Source organism: Leuciscus leuciscus (assembly GCF_965113295.1).
Source record: "Leuciscus leuciscus genome assembly, chromosome: 8".
NCBI lineage: Eukaryota > Metazoa > Chordata > Actinopteri > Cypriniformes > Leuciscidae > Leuciscus > Leuciscus leuciscus.
Genome location: NC_138732.1, coordinates 22,363,307 through 22,385,862, shown reverse-complemented (window position 1 = coordinate 22,385,862; position 22,556 = coordinate 22,363,307). Strand labels below are relative to the sequence as shown.

The following is a 22,556-nucleotide window of genomic DNA, read 5'->3' as shown; positions in this document are numbered from 1 at the left end:
TATGAGCTGTAAGTAATAATTGTTTCATTATCATTGTATGCAAATAATTCAAGGAAGAGCAGTCCTTAAAGACATTTTAAAAGTGAATTGCCCCTATTGTTTTGACAAGGCTAATTGTCATTGTTCCAGAAATGCCATGCTTCTCAGTGCTACGCATGGGTGTTGGTTTTTCTTTTTCCTAACAGACACAGAATAGGTAGAGTCCCAGGAGAGCCTGAGACTGGAATGCAACTGCCATCTTTTAAACTAGCTTTGCTGAGAATTTTTTTTTTTATATATATATAAGTTATCTTGACATTATTTGAGAAAGATGACATTTGTATTACCTTGTATTATTAGCAAATATATCAGCAGCTAGGCTTGTGTTTAGCCAAACATGTTAGGCACCTGATATACGTGTGCATCTGCGATTGAGCACTAAGTGGCTTTGTTAAATCATTACCATATGAGTCATCTCTTATAGAGACTGCTTTCCGTCTTTTTTTATTCCAATTCAACATCAAAGGGGGAAATAATGCCATAATCAAGCCGAGAACAGATCAAATAAACCAGACTCGGCTCTGAGATCTTGTGCATGAGTGTTTGTGCCTGAGTAGGGCTGTTCGTGAGCAAAAGCAGACTCTGATCAGCCTCCATATGGAGCACTTCATCAGAATCAGATTATATGATGTGGTGTCTTTCTTTGAAAGGAGTAAACTGTTTGCTTCTCCACTTCTCCAATCTATCACTTATTCTGCTTGTTACACTAAAACTTGACATTTACATGCTAAACCTCCTGATGCTTTCTGTATGTTTTCAAATATCTGCATTTAAAACATCAGATCTGTATAGACAGATCTGCTGACCTCATCACCTCATTGTGACCTTCATTAAAGGTGCAGTAAACGATTTTTGGGAAACACTGTTGAAAGTGGATCGGGCCGAGCATCTCAACAAACTTGTAGCCAATCAGCAGTAGGGGGCGTGTACACTTATGATGGGGGAGGGGAGAGAGAGAGAGAGCAAGAGGGAGATTTGAAGAAAGACTGTAGAAAGTGAGATGGCTGAGAGACATTACAAAAGAGAAAAGGTCAGAGGAATATCACTGGAAAAATAATGGTTATGATCAGGCAAGAGCTTTAGGTCACGCGTAATATTAGAAAAGCTTTCCTTTGTTGAAGAGATTGAAGCGGGAAGGCCTGAAAATGGATGCAGAGGCTACATTGTTTCTGCTCCATACGTGAGTAACATTGGTTTTGAGTGTGTGCTGCTAGCAACTAACAGTGAACTCTTACTTGCATATACTCGTGTACTATGTACATTTTTGTTCTTTGTCGTTTGTCGTCTTCGCTCTATTTTCCGTTAAGATTTATTTACTTCGCTTCTGCTATGTCTGTTCATGCATTGTGGGGGTGGAGCAATGAATGGAGGGGTGTGTTTGTTTGGGATGATTTTTCACATATCAACAGAATTCAACATTGATTCTCAGAAATCGCTTACTGCACATTCAAGTCCCGCCTTAAAAACAATTGCTGACTGTTTCTTCTCTAGCAGAACTGCCAGATTACCAGGCAAGCTTTTGCTCTTTTCTAATCCAAGTCCTGTGTGTTTGGATAACTGTCAATGGAACTAATGGTGGCAAACAGTTTGATCTTGTATAGAAAAGTTAAGAGCAGTTCTGTTCACTCATGCTAATGGATTCAGCCCGAGTTTCAGCATTTGCTTCAATTCTGTTTCACAGTCTCCACAAGTTTTTTAGCCAGTAATTTACACTCAAAATGTGTGTGTAGTGAGGTAGAGAGAAAGGACACAAACTCTTATTACCATAATATCTGCATGTTATTTATTTTTTCCAGTAATGACTTAATCCAGTTTCCCACTGGTCCACTGCTGCTTTAATCACATGCTTTTCTTGGCTTGCCGTCATAAGTGCCTGTCGAGTTAAAGGTTTAATACAAAATCTCAGGATGTCTGCTGACTTCAAGAGATTTTGGCTCCTCACAGGAACTGTCAGATATTTTTTAGTAGCAGTCAGAGGCTTCAGGTTCCCTGTCAGAAATGGCAGTAACTTGCTGCTCCAGTAGAGCTGTGTGTCTAAAAGATTCTGACACGCTCAATAGCCATTTAAGAGGATGGAGCTGAAGCCTAATGTGAGAATGATAGGATGGAGACGGACGGTGTCGTTGTTAGATCAGAAGGTGCAGGGAAATGTGATAGACTAAGGCAATATGATCATAGCCTTTTACTTGTGCTCGGAATCCTGCATTGATTTGTATGCAACATCAGAGATGGAAATCTTTAAAAGCTACCGAGGTGTCTGGCACAATCAATATGGATTCACATGGCTGCACACAGGCCTAAAGAAAAATTAAAGCTCAAATAATAATAATAATCATAATATATTACTGAATGAATGAAAAATACAATTATTAAACCGACTAAAACACCACTATTTTTGTTTTATTATTTATTTATTATATTTATTTTATAATAACAGAAATCCTACAGTGGACGCTTCTAGTTTCAACTTCATTGATTATAATGAGAGTGATTTACTTTTCTGCTCATGTCTGGTGTACACATGGTGTCAGAAACACGCCTGACATAAGTATATTTTAGAATTATATGTGATTAAACAGGACGTTTTATGACCGCCTTTTCCGCTCAGACAACCCAACAACTAATCAGTTTTATAATTGTATCATTTTGCACATCCCTACTTCAAAGGTAGTAATAAAATGTCATTATATACTATAATTTCTTTATAATTTCCCTTTTTGTGTGACTGTATATGTTAACCAAACAGGCAGTGTGTCATCACACTGCATGAAGTACAGTTCATTAGCTGAAAAGACAAACACATTTTAACATGCAGGCTGGAGGCACAGGTGCCCGTGCTCAGTGATGTGCTGTGCTGATTTGGGCCCATTCATATTCATCAATGCAGAAACATTGTAATCTGCTAAAGCCCCTCCATTAAAACAGCAGCGATGTGGCACGAATGTATGATTTAAAATAAATGTGTAGGAGTGGTTTTACTTCAGGGGGTTTAGCTTTCCTTTAAACTGTCTTAAGTGAAGTGATGCATCATATTGGGTCTTATTCAATGGGCAGAGATGTTGCTTGATGACATTGATTTGCTTTGCTGAAGCCCAACAGGTGTGTGTGTGTGTGTGTGTGTGTGTGTGCGTGCGTGCGTGCGTGCGTGTTGCTGTACTGTTTACTGTTCCAAAGCATATGCGAATGAATAGAAGTGACTGGAATATCATGTATCCTCATCTGTCAATGACAATGCAGCTTGAAGGCAATCCTTGATCATGTTTCCATGTAAAACTATTAGCTTAAAAATGCTGCCACTATTGAGCCAAATATAATGCTTTGTTGTTAACAAATCAATGTATGCTTGCTATCATTAACCAAACTGCTTACAACTAGTGATTTTCCGCTCAAAAATCTATCTTTTACTGTTAAAAATAAAGGTTCCATAATTTGCAGCGATGCCAAAAGAATGCTATATTCTATAATCTACAGAACCTTTTTTCACTATAAAGAATCTTCTGGATTGGAACATGTCCATGGATGTTAAAGGTTCTTCCTGGAACCACAGATGCCAATAAAGAACCTTTTATTTTTAAGAGTGATTTTTTTTTCCCTCAGTTGTCATCAAAGTTATTATTTTTAGATTTTATTAAATTTTTTGTCATTCAAGTTAAGCCTTGTTTAGTGTCCAATTTCAAAATACTTTACTGTCATAATTTGTATAAATGCAATATTACCTCAGCATCAGTACTCAACAAAAACAGTCTTTGAAAAAAGACAGAATATGTTTAGTTTTTACTATACAAAAAAACTATTTTTAGTATTTTTAGTATTCTTTATAGCTGCCAGTGTTAGCAATTTCCTGACTTAAACCATATAAACACAAGTCACTGATTTGATTTTATACCTTGTATCCTTTTTGTTTTTTGAGCGGAATTTCTCTTTGTGCTGCTTTTGCCACACTAAAGTTGCTTGCCACTAACCCGTAGCTATCCGCCGCACAGGTGACTGACCAGCTTCTGTGGGATTTGATGTCACCTTTAGATCGGTTCAATTGAAGATGGAAACACTGGAGTCCGAGCTGACGTGTCCAATCTGCCTGGAATTGTTTGAGGACCCCCTCCTGCTACCCTGCGCCCACAGCCTGTGCTTCAACTGCGCCCACCGCATCCTGGTCTCGCACTGCTCCAGCACCAAGCCTCTCGAGTCCATCTCCGCCTTCCAGTGCCCCACCTGCCGCTACGTCATCACGCTCAATCAGCGCGGCCTGGAGGGCCTAAAGCGCAATGTGACGCTGCAGAACATCATCGACCGCTTCCAGAAGGCCTCCGTCAGTGGGCCCAACTCCCCCAACGAGAGTCGCCGGCCTCGGCCCTACAGCGCCACGCTCGGCGGGAGCGCGAGGGGCAGCCCCGCCAGCAGCGCCATGTCCCTAGAGCGCGTCGGCTGCCAGTTCTGCGATCAGGAGCCCCCACGGGAGGCGGTCAAGACGTGCGTGACGTGCGAGGTGTCGTACTGCGACCGCTGCCTGCGGGCCACGCACCCAAATAAGAAGCCCTTCACCAGCCATCGTCTGGTGGAGCCGGTGGCGGACGCTCAGCTGCGTGGGCTGGCCTGCTTGGAGCATGAGAACGAGAAGGTGAACATGTACTGCGTGGTGGACGACCAGCTGATTTGCGCTCTCTGCAAGCTGGTGGGACGGCACCGCGAGCATCAGGTCACCTCGCTTAGTGATCGCTTCGACAAGCTTAAGGTGAGTCCTGAACTTGATTCTTAAAGCAAGACACCCCAGGTGAATAGGGTAGAAAATGTAACTAATAGATATCAATATACTGATCATAGGGAAGTCACCTGTCGGAGAAAAAAAAAAACAAGAGCCCCAAATCATGGCCACAGTTTTTCAATTTGTCCCCATAGTTTATAAACCATACTCACAGATTCTTAAATTGTTCCCTCGGTTTAACAATCCCATCCCTAGAAATCTTTAGTCTACCGTCACAAGAACAGAACAAGCTCACAGTTCTGTTATCAAATCTTTTTGTATATTGTTTTATTGTGTATAATTAAGTTGAATACATCAAACTGTCTTAACTGCATGCTTAAATTCTATGCTATAATTTGAAGCAGAATAGACAAAGACTTAATAAGAATCATGTGTGTCAACTGTGGGAACGGATAGCGATAGCGAACAGATTATGAATTCGGGAGTACGGATTGAAAAACCGAAGGTACATTTATAAAAAAAGAAACATTGTTTTTTCCTGAAGTACCTTGCCTTAAGCAGCTGTTTCTATAATGAAGTGCTACTAAGACTCCTCTAAATGAGCAATAGAAAGGTTTTGTTGACTGATTTTAAGCGAAATAGTTCAAGGTAATCTCTTTATAAAATCTTTGTTGTCCTGCATCATGTACCATCATTTATGCTAAATTGTTTTGTTTTTCTCTTTAGAAAGCTAATTTCATTTCATTAGCATCAAGCTAACCCATTCTATGCAATATCTGTCGGCCTTCATAGTGGAGTGCTTCATGCATAGTAGCAGCCAGAACTGCCCAGCTGTTCCTTTGAGCAGGACTCATTATCATATTAGATGAGTTTGCAGTCCCTAAAGCCATTCTCTGTTCGACACTGAAACGCAATGCTGACCTACTACAAAGAGCCTGATTGCTGAATCAGGGCTAAAATACAGAAGCTCACAGAGCCACAGAGCTCCCAACCTGTGAATACAGTCGCGCCCCGTCAGTATAATCATTCGCAGCTGCAGAAGGTCAGAATTACATCCGTGCCTTGTTTTTTCAATGCCATCATAACTTCAGAGCAGTTCTTTATAGGTTTCCTCTAGATCAGCTTCCCATTACCTCTATTATCCCTGCAAGGGTCGAGTTACAAGAGAAGAGCAGGTTAAGGTCGCTTGTGGTATGTGCTTGTTGAGTTCTCATGGGGTGGATTTGTTAATATGAGCCCACATAGAGGCCTTTACACCATCATAATCTTGCTCCCATGAATAGGCCGCCATTGACTTCTGCATCAGCATTATAATAGCAAGCATAGAGGGCACATGTGATCTCCCTGTGATCTCGTATCCCGGTTGACCTCTTTGTTCACACCAGCTCACACAAAGGAAATTCCGATCATTGACGCATGCTCGCCCAATCTGGTTTTTGAAGAAAATGAACGAGGCTCTGCTGAAACTGCCTCGATTGTGGTAGATGCACTTCATTGTGTGTTGCTGAAAGTTGATAGCTTAGAAAGTTGCTCTTCTCTTGTCCCAAGGTCTTCTTGCTGGGAAACAGAAAATAGGCTGGCAGTATGCAAAGGTTACAGCATCCAGATCGACATTTAATTTCCTCTAGGAATCCCGGCGGACTGAGAGGATTACCTCAGTTTGAATTACTCATTGGAATGTTGTCTCCATAATTACCTCTTGCGCTGTAGGTGTACACATTCCGCACGGTCTCTGTAACGGTCTTGACGATTTAAAAAAGTTGTGCTATGTGTAAAATAAGATGCCAGGTCTAAAATGCACTTTTAATGCAAAACGTCTGGATTGGGGTTTTGTATCTACATTGCAGAAGCTTATTCAAATGTTCCCCTGCTGAAGCTTTGAACCTGTCTAACTTTGAACTTCCAATCCACAACCTGAGAAAGAGAGAGAGAGAGAGAGTAAAGACGCCATCAGGGCTCAGGGCTTCCAACTTTTAATCTTTTTCCGGCTCAAGTAAAATGAGAAATCCTTGTTTGTACGTAAGCTTCATGGTGGATGATGATGTTGATTCAAACAGTTTCACGCGTTTAAATGAGCTCTGCCATTTCCTAGTCAACTTTCGCATTGTGTTCTTGATTTAGTCAAATGAAACTTTTGTGCACATTCATGTGAGTTTTGATTCTGGTCCCTGCTTGTAAATCAATGTCCCTTTAACGGTGCGATCACAGCTACATGCTAAGAAAGAGTTATTTTTCTGTGGCCACGAAAATATCCTTTATAAGAGTTGATAGACGATCAATACTAAGTGTTCGCTGGACGAATATATTAATTGATTGTAATGTTAATTCAGCTACATCAAGTTAATTCTATTAACTGATGCAAATATTACTATTTAATTATAGCAAGTTATAATTAATCATTTATATTTCCCTTTTGAGCTAATTTGCTACATGCTCGTGCCCTGAAAAAAAAAGAATTTGTCTGTGAGTAAGGGGCTGTTTACACAACACCGTTTTCAACTAAAAACGTAAAACTTTTTATGCGTTTTGCCCGTACATTTACACGACAATGGCGCTTTGGGTGCCTGCAAACGTAAACCTTTGAAAACAGATTTCAAAGTGCAAGTTTTTGAAAATGTAAAAATGAAGATGAAAATGTCTCTGTGTAAACAACAAAAACACGAATCTCTGAAGACGATGATGTCACACATGTTTTACATGTTCAGTCTATAGTGTTTCCTCGCCATCTAATGGCCTGGCAGCAGAATACAGCGTTTTTAGTCAATTTCGCGGATCCAATGATGTCGTCTGTACGCAGAAAACTCAAAGGAAAAACGTCTTCGTTTTAAGCATATCGTTGTTGTGTAAATGTACTCCAAATTGACTGTTTTTCTAAAATAATAAGTGGTTTTGGTAACAACACAAAAAACACACTGTAAATAGAAACCTTTGACGCGCAGAGAGCACTCAAACAAATGCGAACAAGGCCGCTTGAAAGCAGCATCTATCATCGGGTACCGAATATACCCGATGATAGAATATTAGAATAATTTCTGAAGGATCATGTGACACTGAAGAGTGGAGTAATGATGCTGAAAATTCAGCTTTGCCATCACAGGAATATATTGCAGTTTAAAATATATTCAAATAGAAAACAGTTATTAAATTATAATAATATTTCACAATATTTCTCTTTTTACTGTATTTTACTGTATATAAATGTAGCCTTGAGGAGCATAAGATACTTATTTTAAAAAAACATTAAACAATCTTTTAACTCCTAACTTTTGAAAGTAGTGTATAAAAATACAGTATGTTTGATAATTGGGTTTTCAGTGTTGATCCTCTCATGCTTTGTTACAGGCAGCTAATTGATTGAAGAGCAGGTACTTCAGTCATGGCGTTCAACTTTGTGTGCAATACTTCAAGGAGCTAATGAGCTGCCATTCGTTTATAACCTCATCAACACCTCTTCACAGTCTCCACTTCTAAACAGCAGCAGAAATGAGCCAAGACAAATATTATGTTTAGGCGTGCGCTGTCCACTGCACTCAGCATGTGCCTTCCATCCTTCTATTGATCTCACCCGTCTCCTGCGTTTGAACGTGACTTACATGAGTAACATTGGGCGGTGGGGCCTTCAAAGCATGACAGCAGTCTCACAAACACTCAGGGATTAGGTTTTACAGAGCCAAAACACAAAATATGAAAAAAAAGTGGCGATTAAAGGCTTAATTTCTATTTCGGAAAAGTTGCAAGTCGCAGCAGTCAGCTTTGATTAAAGTTCCACCCGGTTTGGCGTTTGGGCCTCTTACTCTAAGCTCCTTAGGGAAGCAGTCTATCTTCTCACAGATATATGAGCCCAGCTCAGCAGACACCAGCTCGCCCAATTCTGCTGCATTCAGTGAGCCATCAGTAGGCCGCTGGGGTCATTTTCAAAAACAGACAGTTTTAAAAGCCAATAGAGCAAGTCAGCTGAAAAGGTGCTTGATATGGCCTGGGCTTTCCTTCCACCTCAGCCTCAGACAGATTTCCCTACTGCAGCCACATTAGCCTGGTTTTGCCTATCCTTTAGCCCAAGGTGTTTAGTAGAGATAATGCATTAGGAAATATAGCATGGCATGGCATGGCATGGCACGAATCTACGCATTATGGAAATACTCCTCATTGAGGGTAATGAAAGATACAGATTTTCTGTGCACTTACAGCTGTGCTCTGACTTACACCCATATTCAGAGGACAGACTGTGACCCTCAATATTATAGTCAGTGTAGCAACCTATTTTGAAGCGGTAGCTTAAGATACAAGCCAGTCATACTTTAAATGTTGAACTTGAAATTAAATGTTATATTAATAGACAACCAAAAAAGTTTAAAAAAACAACAACAACAAAAAACAGTAATGAACAGCAGCATTTGTTTTAAATATTGTATTATTTTTGTACTAATATTGAAATTTGTTTAAAAAAAATATTCGGTACCATATTCGAAAATTACAATCAATTAAAAAAATTCAATTAATAAAAATGTAATATTGTGATATATTATTACAATTTAAAATAATTGGTTTTCAATTTATTATAATTTAAATTATCATTTATTTCTGTGATGCAAAGCTGAATTTTCAGGATCATTACTCCAGTCTATCACATGATCCTTTAGAAATCAGAAATCCTTTAGAATATGATGATTCATTATCAAAGTTGGAAACAGTTCTGCTGCTTAATATTTTTTCATAACCTGTGATCCTTTTTTTAGGATACTTTGATGAATAAAAAGTTAAAAATAAAAAAAAGTTACAAAAATAAAAAAGCATTTAAAAAAAAAATAGAAATCTTTTGTAACAACAATATACACTACTGTTTAGTAATTTGGGGCCAGTAATTTTTTTCTTTCTTTTTTGGAAATAAATCAATACTTTTATTCAGCAAGGATGTGTTAAATTGTAAAAAAAAAAAAGATAGTAAAGAAGATTTATATTATTAGAAAATATATTTTTATTTTGAATAAATGCAGTTATTTTTAACCTTTTATTCATCAAATATATTAGGCAGCAGAACTGTTTCCAACACTCATAATAAATCAGAATATTAGAATGATTTCTAAAGGATCATTTGATAGACTGGATGTCACAAGTGACACTGAGGACTGCAGTAATGATACTGAAAATTCAGCTTTGCATCACAGGAATAAATTATTGTTTAAAGTATATTCAAATAGAAAACTATTATTTTAAGTTGTAATAATATTTCACAATATTACAGTTTTTTTTCTGTATTTTTGATCAAATAAATGCAGCCTTGATAAGCATTAGAGACTTCTTTCAAAAATATAAAAAAACGTAATGTTTCCAAACTTTTGACGTGTACTGTACTGTATATATATATATATATATAAGTAAAGTAACTTGTTACTGGAAAAGCTGTTCTGATTTAAAAGCAGCTAATCTAGGGCCACGCTACTGAAAAGCAGTTAAATCAGTAGCATTTCTCCTTTTAGTTAGTTATGCCCCAACTCTGGTAATAGTCTATTAAAATAAAAATGTGTTTTTATGGTTTTTGCTGCTATTATTGCTTTTTGGAACATGTCTCTTTTCTTTTTCTCTCCCATCTGTATGGAAGCGTGCCAGTTTTTTGCAGCTGCGTGAGAACAGAATGAAGCAAGAGTGCTTGTTGTTTCTGTATGTAGGCGTTCCTAGACATTCTTTGGGGCTTTTTTACTCTCTCCTGTATAAGCCTGCACATACCTGGCACATGATTGCGTGCAAAAATGACCACATGTGTGTAATGCATGGTGCAAGCTGTGAAGAGATGTACTAGTGACAGGTTATCAGAGGTGAATATAGAGGCTTGTTATTAAACTGCTTTGAACCTTTCGCTCCCCATACACAATTAATGCAGAGAGGAACTGAAAAGCTTTTAAGAGCAGTGAAGTGGAGTCATCAGCCTTACAATGTGATCCACCTTCTTCTCTCTCCTCTTTGGTCTCCAAGTTCAGGAGTTTCTTGAGTGCGGGGGGGATAATATGGTGTTTCTTTGCTTTGTGCTGTGGTGTGAAGTGCAAAGCACCACATATATCATCTTCCAGCTGCATACATGATGGACAATATCAGTAATGCTCAGAAAGTGGGATTAAAAGCTGTACTGGCTCTGGTTTTAAGAGATTATTCCACTCAGTCTTGCCCCTCTTTGAAATGGGATTTATGTATTAGTAATTCATGTAGATTCTTTTGCACTCATGTTCTACCTTTATTTCTTATTTGACCTGTCGTGGTTCTGTAAAGTTATTTGCGCAAGCTGTTTTGCTTTGGAATGCCGTATTTAAAGAGTTAGTTCACCCCCAAATTAACTGTTTTTCTAAACCTATATGACTTACATTCTTCATGTAAAAAAAGGAGAAAGTTTGATGCCTCTGTTGGTCACTACATGAAATGACCAGTCTTAAAAAAGGACACAAGTATCAAATAAGTATACTGTATTACAAGTCTTCTGAAGCTATACAATAGCTTTTTGTGACAAAAAAATATATAATGTGACCAATTTGTGAACAAATTATTTTATTTTTATTAAAATAGATTAATTCACGAATCAGACTGATCTGGTTCTTGATTTCAGTCAATGTCGATCTGTTTCTCTAAAGACTACTTTAAATATACTGCATGTATTTATGTTTTATGTTGATGCGTCACGTTATGATGAAGATGATGAGGCAAGGTGTATCTCCAGATCTTAAGCAGGATAAACATTTATTAAATAAAACAAAAGAACAATTTCCAACAAGATAAACAGTGTGTTAAGTCATACTCAACACTAGACCAAGAGCTGAAAGAACAAAGGCCAATATATTGCCTACACAAGATAATGAACTGAATACAAAACAGGTGTGATATAATCAAAGAACCAATTAGTCATCATGACAACCAATGAAAACTTACTTAGTAACCATAACAACAAATGAAACAGGAAATAATGAAGACAAACTAAAAGTCCTTGAAAATTAAACTGAAATAACAACCGAATGTGGTTTATTATTATTTGTATAAATGAATCGATTCACTTGATTATTCCCTCAAATAGCTTAACTATAAAGCTTAGCTGTTTAGTTGATTAAAAAAATAAATAACAATGTAGCATTTTTTTTACTCTATATCACTACATGTTGGAAAAAGTAGCTTGTTAAAGTAAAAGCTATTCTGTTTTAGAAGCAGCTGAGCTACTGTCATGCTACTGAAAAACAGTTAAGAGTTATATAGACCACTTTTTTGATAACCATTTTTGATAAAAGCTGTGGAAATAGCGACCAGGTCATTCTTGAAAACTTTTCCTTTTGTGTCACACAGAAGAAAGTCATACGAATTTGGAATTTTCACTCAGCCTTTTGATATTTTTTCTCTCTGATTCTCTACCGCAGACCTCACTGTGGTTTTCACACAGAATTGGTTTTGTTCAAGCTTTGATGTGGTGGCATATATCTGCATTCCTCCATCTTTGTCAGTCAACAGTTTTCAGGATCAAGTGCGGTTCCTAATACATTCTTTACTGTGTTCTGCTTGGGTTGTGGTCGATTGTGAACAAAAATGCTTTGTCTTTGCCTCTTTTCCGGCCATGTTTTCAAAGATCAAAAATGGTTTAATTGCTCCGCATCCACTTCCATCCGAGCTATTCTGATCAGTTTAAAACTGAGGTGACATGGGTCATCCATTATCTCTGCTAGGGATGCTTGGAGCTTTTCCGCCAAGAGTTGGAATGTCAGAAGACAGTCCAAGGTAGGAATTTCAGGAAAGGCTGTGGTCATTCCAGCTCATCCTGCATGACTGAAGCATGTTGTCCAACAGCCAAGAACACTGCCTCTCCTAGGAGAGAACAAGATTGTGTGAGACCACAAGCACGTCTGCATTGATTCTGAGACCTCTCTCCTTGTTTCTCGGCCTCTGGGGAATACCGAACCAGTTCTTCCTGCCCTGGGACACTCATTGACTATGACAAGACCCCCCTCCACCTATTCTTCCCCTTCGGCTTATCTCTACTTCTGCCAATGAGTTGAAGAGACAGACAGATTGGATCTTATCACAGACCAATGAAGGTCACTGTGAACATCGGACAAGATGCAACAAACTTAATGACCCCATGAAATCAGGGGTTTGTTGTTGTTGTTTTACAGTATGTTGGTCGTATGAATGGTATTGTCCCTTTTTTTAAACAAAAAACAGGCTGAGGCTACTGTTCAAAATGTTGGAGTCAGTAAGATTATTTAATGTTTCTTAAATAAGTCTCTAATGCTCACTATTTTTCCAAAAATATTTTAATAAATTCTAAAATGTAATTTATTCCTGTGATGGCAAAGCTGAATTTTGAATTTAGACTAAATCAATCTGGGTCAAACTGGGGAATTTAGGCTAAATCGATATGCAGTTTAATTCTCACTATTGTTATTTAAACATTTAATATAAGCAGATGTAAGGGACTATTCAAATTTTGATGTGTGTTTAACTATCACATGCTCTATTCAACAGACCTCTATAAGCAAACTTAAATGAACTTTCTATCTTCACCAGCGAGGAAGTATTAAGTTGGCACAGTTGGTCCTTGGAGCATGCCTTGCTCTCAAGTCTTACTCATTTCATGCGTTTAAAAGAGTCTGGAAAATGAGATATATTGCGAGTCCCAGACTGAATTTTCATTCTAAGGTTTTCTGAGATTTTTTCCTTGCCTATTCAGCCCACTTTAAAGAGCAGGCACATCATGCATGCTTTATTCCCAAAGCCATCCTTAATGGACTGTTAAAAATGTCACCTATCAGCTGTCCATAGTGCAAGTGTCAAAGAGCCCGGGGTCCAACAAATCTGCCATGCTGCCGCACACAAGAGAATTCCAGCAGTGAGCTTATTTCCCATCATACAGTCTGTTTATCTTGACTCTAGCGTTAAGTCTTGTGCCATGCATGCTAATTATTCTAGAAGATTAGAACCCGGGGAGGTAAAAATAGTATGTGCCATCTACGTAATTATACATTCTGCATCACAATGCGATCCAAAATTCTCTCCCTATCAGTACGGAAAAGCAAGGTAAACAGTGAAAATTTTAGCACAAGTCAATTATAAATGGAAGTTCTTATTTACCCCCCACCAGGCACCAACTAGTAGCTGTGGTTTATTAGTTTGAAAGCTTCCTTATTGCAGAAGATCCTTTGCTTGTAAATTTAGATCAAACGGTTGCTTCATTGTTGTGATAAATAAGTATAAAATGTATTTTTAATTGATCATTTACTTACAGTTCTTATGTAAAAATGTGAAGAATTTCCTGCAAAAGGGTGTGTGTGTGCATATGTTTGTGTATATACTTATATATATATATATATATATATATATATATATATATATATATATACATATACACACACACACACACACACACACACACACAAAGATTAGTATGTTGTTGTTGTTTTTTGTTGTTTTTTTAAATGAAAATGTCATTGGATTATAATCCCTAGTAAAAATGTCTTTAAACCTTATTCAGATGGGATTAGTTTTTTGGGACATATGTCTGTAAAGTAATTGTTTCTGTTGACGTAATATTGAATGTCAGTTCACACAAGATAAGTGATGCATGTAGAAATCACTGAAATAGGTTTGTGCTCCGGATTATGCATTATGCATTTGTGTACTGCATTTTGCATTATGCATATTATTAGGAGGTTGAATTGAATTTAAAGCAAAATGCAGTGATTTTGTTCACATTACTGAACCTATAATCCTGCAATGCACATTAGAAGGGCTATTTGTTCACTTTTTGCAGTTCAAGTATGTCCTTTCTTTCTTTTTTTTGTTCCGATTTTATTTGCATTTTTTTCAGAAAAACAGTCTCTGAACAACATACACACTTGCAACTTCCCCTCGTCTCCCTGCTCCAGTCGCAATGCTTAGTTCGGGGCCGTTGCACAGTGGGTAGTGTACATCCTTGATTGTCGTGACACAAAGGCTGTTGTGTTCAGGGGAATGTGGGTTTGAATCCGATCTGTACCATGTCTCATGCTCTATCCTGTAAAATTAAATGGCAAAAAAAAAAAAAAAAAACATTTCTGCTTTATATAAGTAACAAATGTTATGCATTAAAAAACTATTTAGACTTAAAAATGATAAAAAAAATGTATTTGTTCATTGACCAATATCCACTTGAGACACTTGGAGTGATTGATGTACAGCAGTAGTTAAATGGCATTCAGGCTGGACATGGGCTGTGGAGAGTAGATTCAAAGCCTTTTTACCAATATGTTAATTATTGCAAATGTAATATGTTTTACATTTTATAGTAGATAAAAGATGCTGTATTGTTTACCAGCATGAGAATTCACAATCTTTAAGAATTCACTGAACAGCTACTGACATGGCCAGACCAGACAGGAATAAAATAATGGAGAAAGTCTGATAATTATTACATTATCCTACCTCTCCATACAAAACTAATCCGGTCTAAAAAAGGCTTTTTGTTTGTCAAAGCCGTGTCATAAACAAATACTCATATAAGGTACCCTCACAGGGTCCAGAATGTGTTTTCGCATTAAAAAAATCGATACAGAGCGCAACGGAATTGATCAGAAGGCACGGTTAGAGGTACATTAACTCCCATACTCCATTGCTACACACTAAATACACTTAAGTTGCTCATCACATCCCCAGGTTCATCCGATTGGTCTATTGATTTAAAACTGACATTGATCCACTGTGCAACGTGTTAAAAGATTTTTAACTTGACACATCCTCTTAAAAAAATAGTATGTTTTATATAAGATTCTGAAAAAATATGATGAGGCAGTGTCCATAACGACCAAAGATGTCTGTCTGGCACAATGTTTCCCAACCTGTTTTTTTCTTCTTTTTTTTCTTAAGGGGACAGTTCCTTATTTATTCGCATCATTATTTACTCACGCTCATGTAATTTCAAACCTGGAGGATTTTATTCTGTGTAACACAAAAGGAGATATTTCTAAAAATGTCTCAGCTTGTTTTTTTCTACAGTATATACTGTACACTGTAAAAAAAATATATATTGTGGGTTTAACTTATAATAGTAAGTTATCTGTTTGCGTTAAAATTTTGTTAATTAAAAAAAATGATTAATACAATGAAGCAGATTGAGTTTCAACAGAAACTCAAAATATTATGTTATCTGAACCAGCTTAATTATCTGAGGTGATTTGACGAAAGAAAAATAGTTGTGATAAAAAAGTTGTCGTGTCGCATCCAGTGTAGACAGCATAACTGATTATAATGAGTTCTATTGTCTTTGGTCGCATCACATCGTGCCGCTCGTGTCCGGTGTAGACACGGTGTAAGTGTAATGAATCTACTGGTCTGGAGAAAGATTTTGACACCAAGACATTGTGTATGTATAAGTACTTGCTAGTTTGTTTTAAGTAGCCTCCTTCCTCCTGCATCAGAGCATCTCTGATAGCATTAGCCATCAAAAATGCTGTTGCTGTGTTTTTTGTTACTCTACAAGCGAGCAAAGTCTTATGCTTGGTGTGTTGACAGCTTTATGATGGTAGCGATCCAGATTTGCTGCACTGCTTCATAGACAAGATGTAAGAAGTTCCATTTGCATGTTAAATTAATATTTATGTTTTGTACCATTAGTTGTTAAATGTGCAGTGCCATACATTTAGTAGATTGAACAGCTCATTATTCATTATGAGCCCTGGGGATGTTTTTAACCAAAATGTTGATTAACATTTCTACCAACGTTCAGCAAATGTTTGAGAAGCCATTTTCTTTATTGACGCAATGCAGGTCACAGCATGTTCGCACTAAACTTATCAAGAGTCCAATGAGCTGCCAATGCAGGTTCAGACACTGACTGGAATTACAGTCAAATAGAAAGACAAAATAATTTGATGCACTCATTTGTGTGGATTAATTTACTAATTTTGTCTTCTTTGTTTTAGCAAATCATTTGGGGCAGGAAATTTCCAAGCGGTGTTCTTATTGTTAACCAGAATTGTAATTCTGTAATTGATATAATAAAATATTGAAATAAAATAAAATATAATTTTGAAATGTGAAACTTAAAAAACTTAAATGAAAATTTGCTAAATCAAATGAGTTTAAGTTGAAATACTAGAACTTACTAAATTTAATGAAAACTGAAAATATTCAATTCAAAGCAAATTCAAATATCAATTAATACTATAATAGTATATAAATACTGCTAAAATAACACTGCTTTCAAGACTTGTTTAAATTGTGCGTAATACCCATAATAAACCAAATTTTAAGCCTTGATAGATACAATGTTTTGAAAGTGCATCAGAGCCATGGTTCATTTATCAGGAAGTCAGCCTACAGATTGTTGAGAAAATGACATACTTCCACACAGTTTTGAGCTGCAGTTTATTAGTGACTCATTTGGCTCAAGCATTTCTCATTGGTATGTATTATAGACAAATATCTAATGGTTTGGATATGCTGCAGAGGCTATCACGACTCGGCATCTGTTGTTATTATAGCTCGCTTGCGTTTTAAAAACCCAGATCACACAGTTCTGACAGAATATCTCATAAAGTGCTGTGTGGTTCGGAGACTATCATCCAGAGTGTTTCAAAGGCCCATCAAAGGGATTTTTCACTCTTATGTAGCCAATTAGACACAGAGAACTGTAGTTTGGAGCGTGATACAGTAGTTTCAGTGTCTGTTGCTGCTGTGAGACTACAGTCGTCCCTGTTGTGCATCTCAAATGCCCATCTCAGTCTCCTGTGGTTTGAGAACTAGGCCGTGTCTTTGCTGTGAACCCTTAAAGAAAGCAGCACTTGTCATTCTTGGCATCAACACTCCTTTTTTATCCGCCTTTGAAAACATGTTTACACTTCAGAGAAGTTTTGCCTGTGTGAAGTCGTTCGGTACTCTACAGCCCACAACAGCAATGACCGCCTGTATTTAAAGTCACCTTCCAGTCCAGCTCAAGATTATAGTGTTCCCCGAGTTCGGAGCTTTAATGTGTTAGAGATGGCTGCTTGTGAAATCTTTTTCTCTTGCTGTGATGAGTCAAGAGATGTCAGTGCAATATTATGTATAGTGCTCTATTCGTCTGCAATTGTGCCTTTTGAAATTGTGTTTGTTTGTTTTTTTCTTGAGGGAGGCAGGAGCACACTGACTGCCAGAAGCAGATGTAGATATATGGATGATCGTGCGCAGATCTGTCTTGATTTACTGTGGTAATTTTGGAATGTTGTATTATACATAGATTTGCAAGTTGTGCAATGCTTGTAAGAGGATGTGTGATAAAAATAAAAAAAACAGTCATAATTTGGTATATGACATTTTGACATCACTGGAAGGTTTTGAATGTCAGTACAAAACAATACTGAAATAGGGGGGAATGTAAAGAATAAATTTATTTATAAATGTCTATTATTTATTTTTCAATGTATGGCTTAATTTCAACCGAGAAATGTGGCAGTAACTAAATTTTATGTATATTTTTACTATATTTATATTATGTTTTATTTTATTTTAGTAATGATTATTATTTTAATAATACTTTTTTAACATTTTATTTTAAGCATTGTAATCACTAAATATTTGCTTGGTTGTCTGAAGCTTACTTGAATTTGTTTTATATTAGTTGCACATTTATGAAGTTAAAAAGTTTATAAAAAACAACAACAAAATACCACACCCACATTTTTCGAATTTTCCCCAAAATATTTGAGTGGAGTCTTTTTATGCAAAGTAATAGCAGAACTGTATGATAAGAAATATAAGGCATTCCAATACAGTTGTATCAACTGTAAAATTGACACTGGTCAGTTTTCTAGAATTTGACCCAATCTTGTTAAGGCCGTTGGCAGCCTTGCTCTTTCTCAGCGATCAAGAGTAGAGAGAGAGATGGACAACATGTGGAAGATGAGGACAGAAGGTCTCTTGATGCAGGGCGACAGTGTGACTCACCCTTCATCCACAATTGAAGGTTTCAAATGGCAAGTCCCTGCACATGCCGGCCCATGTGCTCTGCCTGAAGAGAGGGAATTCTTGTTTTCTCCTGCTTTGTATTTGAGTCACTTATCCGGGTATTGCTAATCTATGGATTTATGGGTTTTCAATTGAGAAGGACGTTTGTTTTGAGACTTTCTGCTCAACAAACATGAAGGTCTCCAAGGGAGAGGAATTATGGGAAGTGTCAGAAAGAAAGATGAATTAATATAATAATTCATGTTCAAAGGAGTAATATATGACAATTTCAAACTTGCCTGAACTGATCAAGTTCTAAGCTTCCCACAGCCATTGTTCAGAGGTGCCAGACAAATTTCAATGTTTTAAAAATGGTGCAAAACGATAGCAAGCCTCATAGAAAGGAGGCATGTTTTGTAAAGAATGTAAATATTCAAGGCACAGCACTATTTCAGCTCATTTAGCACATTTAATTGATTTGAGGGTGGCTAATCTGCCCTACAAAGGCAAAAGACCTTAACTCGCTAGAGTGTGGAACTGAGAAAAATGACTTTAAAGATTTTTAGTTGTCACGCCAAATTAATTATAGGTAGGACACTGGAAACCTGGCAATTAGATGTTTTAGTAATAAAAATGATCTACATAAAAAAATCTTGACCTCAAACTTGACTTTTGACCACTATTTTAAAGTTACTGTACTCTGCCTTTGTATTGTCAGCCAAAAGTGAGAAGTCATGCCAAGGCAAAAGGCAGTAACTTCCACATTATCAATATTTGGTTGCTGATCACCATTAACAAAATCATTATAGTAGGCCTGACACCTGTATAAAATCTAGTGATCATGGCATTTATTTTGTATGATTTACAATTACTTATAGCCATCTACTTATTGCTATCCTGTGCTTTGGTTGCATTCTGATTGGCATTATTAATACATTAGACATGACAAAATACCTCCATAGATATATTAGTCCAGCGTTGGTCTGATTGTGTTTAGGGCGGCGCTGAAGGCGCCGGCGAAGTTTTGGCAGGTCTTTTGCCTTTGCACGGCAGTAATGCTTTAGCTAATTTAGTTTTCATTTGAAGCCCCGTCAAATGATTTACGGCATTCACAATATCTCTAGGGTGTACATTGTAAGCGGCAATTGTAGATTTGTTGTTGTTCCCTGAGTGCAGCTGGAATAATTTCATGTTGTCGAATGCACAACAGTGCTCTCTTTCTCTCCACCTCTGCTATGTACCCACCCTCTTTCACCTTGAATTCATAACACCAGTTTTCACAGCCTAATGAGAGTCTGGAGGCAGTGTACGGCATTCCTGGGTGGTGATATAAGCCGTACACCTGTGCACACTTGTGTACGCTTTACCAAACTACAGCCAAATGTTTTGGGCTTCAGAACCCAAGTGATTTTTCAAACTGAAGAACGAGACAAACCTGAACCCCAAGGCCAATCGGACTGCTCGATTCGTCACTAGCAAGCACGGCGTTCCAAAGAAAGTGAATCACCATGTTATTAGAATCCCAGGAAAATCTACAGCAGTTAATTGTTACATAAATGAAATGTAAAGCCATTTAGCAGACATGCCACGTAAGTCAGTGTTCATGCTTGTCCAAATTGATAGCACTTAACTCATTGGCAGATGAACCAAGGCTTGTTTCTGCAAATTAATTTTTCTGAATAAACTGTTTGTTACGCTGCCTGTCAAAGATGGATGTCAGGCTGAAAGTTGTCTTCAGCTTATGATTACATGGAGCGTGCGGGGTTGAGTTCGGATACAGTTCAAAGTCAAATGGAGGAGACGGTATCTTTCCAAAAGAGCAAAAGAGTCTCAGAAGTTTTGTAGCTATAAATAAATCACAAGCTTTATTTTGCATCTGAGACCTCTGGATCCTCTCGAGGGCTTAGGCTTTTTGTGTAACAGCCTCTGCCGTGCATTGTTATCATGTAGTTTCATCAGCTTTGCATGTCTTTTTTTATGCTGTGACCTCTACTGCAATGACCCAGAGTTCGTTCCTGCTCCACAATGGCCATTAGCTGTGACCCCAATGTTCCTCTTTCAAGCAGACGCCAATATCAGCCTCCCAGACATTCAGTAAGAGGAGATAATGGCCTTGTCAGCCTCTCTTTCTGCCAGTTTTAAGTATAAAAACGCACTTCACCCAAAAAAGCATCCACCTCTACGTCTCCCATGTTTTACTCCCTTCTCTCTCAGGTGTTTATTTGATAAGTGAGTGTTCTGTAACATGATCTTATCAGAGAATAAAGCTGGAATATTCTACAACTTGTAAATTTGAACAGTTTTTAAAAACTAGGCATCACACACTTGCCGGCTTTGTGAATGTTTAGAGAGGAAAACTGGGTATCATACACTAAAAAACTGAGGATCTCACACTCCGAATACAAGAAGATGCATGAAAAGTGAAATAGGCTCAAAATAACAAACATGTTTGATATCCTCCAACTGATGGATTCACAGTCTGAAGCTAAAAAAGTTTTGTGCTTGTCCACTTTCAGCCACTTCCAGAGGTAGTTGAAAACGCATTGGACCGGATTGATTTCGTGGTGTGTTCGACTCATGTGGTCGAATGCATTCAAATAACCACAAAAGACCACCTACTCTACACCTACTGACTTAATGCGTAAACATTATGGGAAGTGCGCTAGCCAGACGGGATTTAAACTTGTCGAGTGGAGACCCAAGTTTGGTTTGATGATGAAAAACGTACCAAGCACAATGTTCTCTCACCATTCCTGTTTTCTAACATGCACTCACAGCGTGGTCTTGCGGCTTTCAGATCAGAAACAAAGCTGCTGCTCTCTGTTTTCCATCGTCTCTTTTCATGTTCACACACTCAAGATGTGCAAGCTTATTTAGTGGACAAAAAAGACAGATTAAAACACCAGGTGTAAACAGGAATGTGTCACCGTCGTCTACTTGTGATCCGATCGACCAAAACGCATCTTAATACCAAGTGTAAACCAAGTGTCATGAAACCCCCCTGTTTTAGTACTGGTTGTTCACGCCTCAGATTTGAAAAAGACTGTGAAAGTGGCGTTTAAAGCTGTGGAAAAGTACAAGGGTAGGAAGAGGGGAGACAACAGCGCAGTGATTGGATAAAAAGAGTTCATTCTCATTAATAATGTGTAGAAAAGCTTAGAAACCGATGGTGAAGACACACTCTCCAGCCACGGCTGCCAATCACCACTCTGAATTAACGCATACCTCACTTTTCATGATCTTTGCTTTTTAAACTGGAATAACAAAATAGCTCGGAAGAATGAAAAAAAAACCACTTTATGGAGTCAATATAATTCCACTGTATGTTTTCAAAAGAATAAAGTATCGCAAAACGTTATTTCACACTCTCAATTTGTTATTTAATTTATCTAATGATATTGTCCAGCAGTGAAATGTATTTAGTTTTTAATTAGCCTCATTTCTGAGACTAATTTCATAGTGTATCCTAAATAAACACAATTAAATGATATTTTCATTGTTTTAAAAATACTTAGTTCACAAGTAAATATTTACTTAGATTTTTCTTTGTTTTCTTAATAATCTTAATATTTTGCCTCATGCTCTTCACTGACACTTGTCTTCTTGGGGGGAGACATTATGTGGAGGAAACAATGTTCGGTGTAGTCGAAATGACATCATAACTGTGTTTTTTTAATGGTCTATTTTATAAAAGAAAAGTTCAATATTTCCCCCCTAAAAGGAACTACATACAGTAAACACTGCACTCATCACACAATTATGCAGGGCTTTTAAGACATATTTAACGTTAAATATTATATGTTCTTCAATCCCACACAGCCTTGATTTTGTTTGCTTGAATTAAAATATGATTAACTAACCTCACTAATGTCTTTTGGTAGAAGCTGAAGTG

At 37.4% G+C, this 22,556-nt stretch overlaps 1 protein-coding gene and 1 long non-coding RNA gene across 5 annotated transcripts in view; one reads left to right on the top strand and one right to left on the bottom strand.

Moving 5' to 3' along the window:
- LOC309504277 overlaps positions 1–22,556 on the bottom strand; it is a 503,575-nt gene that overhangs the window by 363,978 nt on the left and 117,041 nt on the right. The gene's annotated exons all lie outside the window — the stretch shown is intronic.
- Positions 1–22,556, top strand: part of mid2 (midline 2) — a 154,699-nt gene that overhangs the window by 87,550 nt on the left and 44,593 nt on the right. For 3 of the 4 annotated variants that reach the window (XM_082177273.1, XM_082177274.1, XM_082177271.1), the window contains one exon: positions 4,063–4,771. In XM_082177273.1, coding sequence (XP_082033399.1) covers positions 4,079–4,771 — 693 coding nt within the window. In that variant the 5' untranslated portion in view covers positions 4,063–4,078. Of the gene's footprint in view, positions 1–4,022; positions 4,772–22,556 lie in introns of all 4 variants that reach the window. The other variant, XM_082177272.1, reaches the window with a different exon arrangement.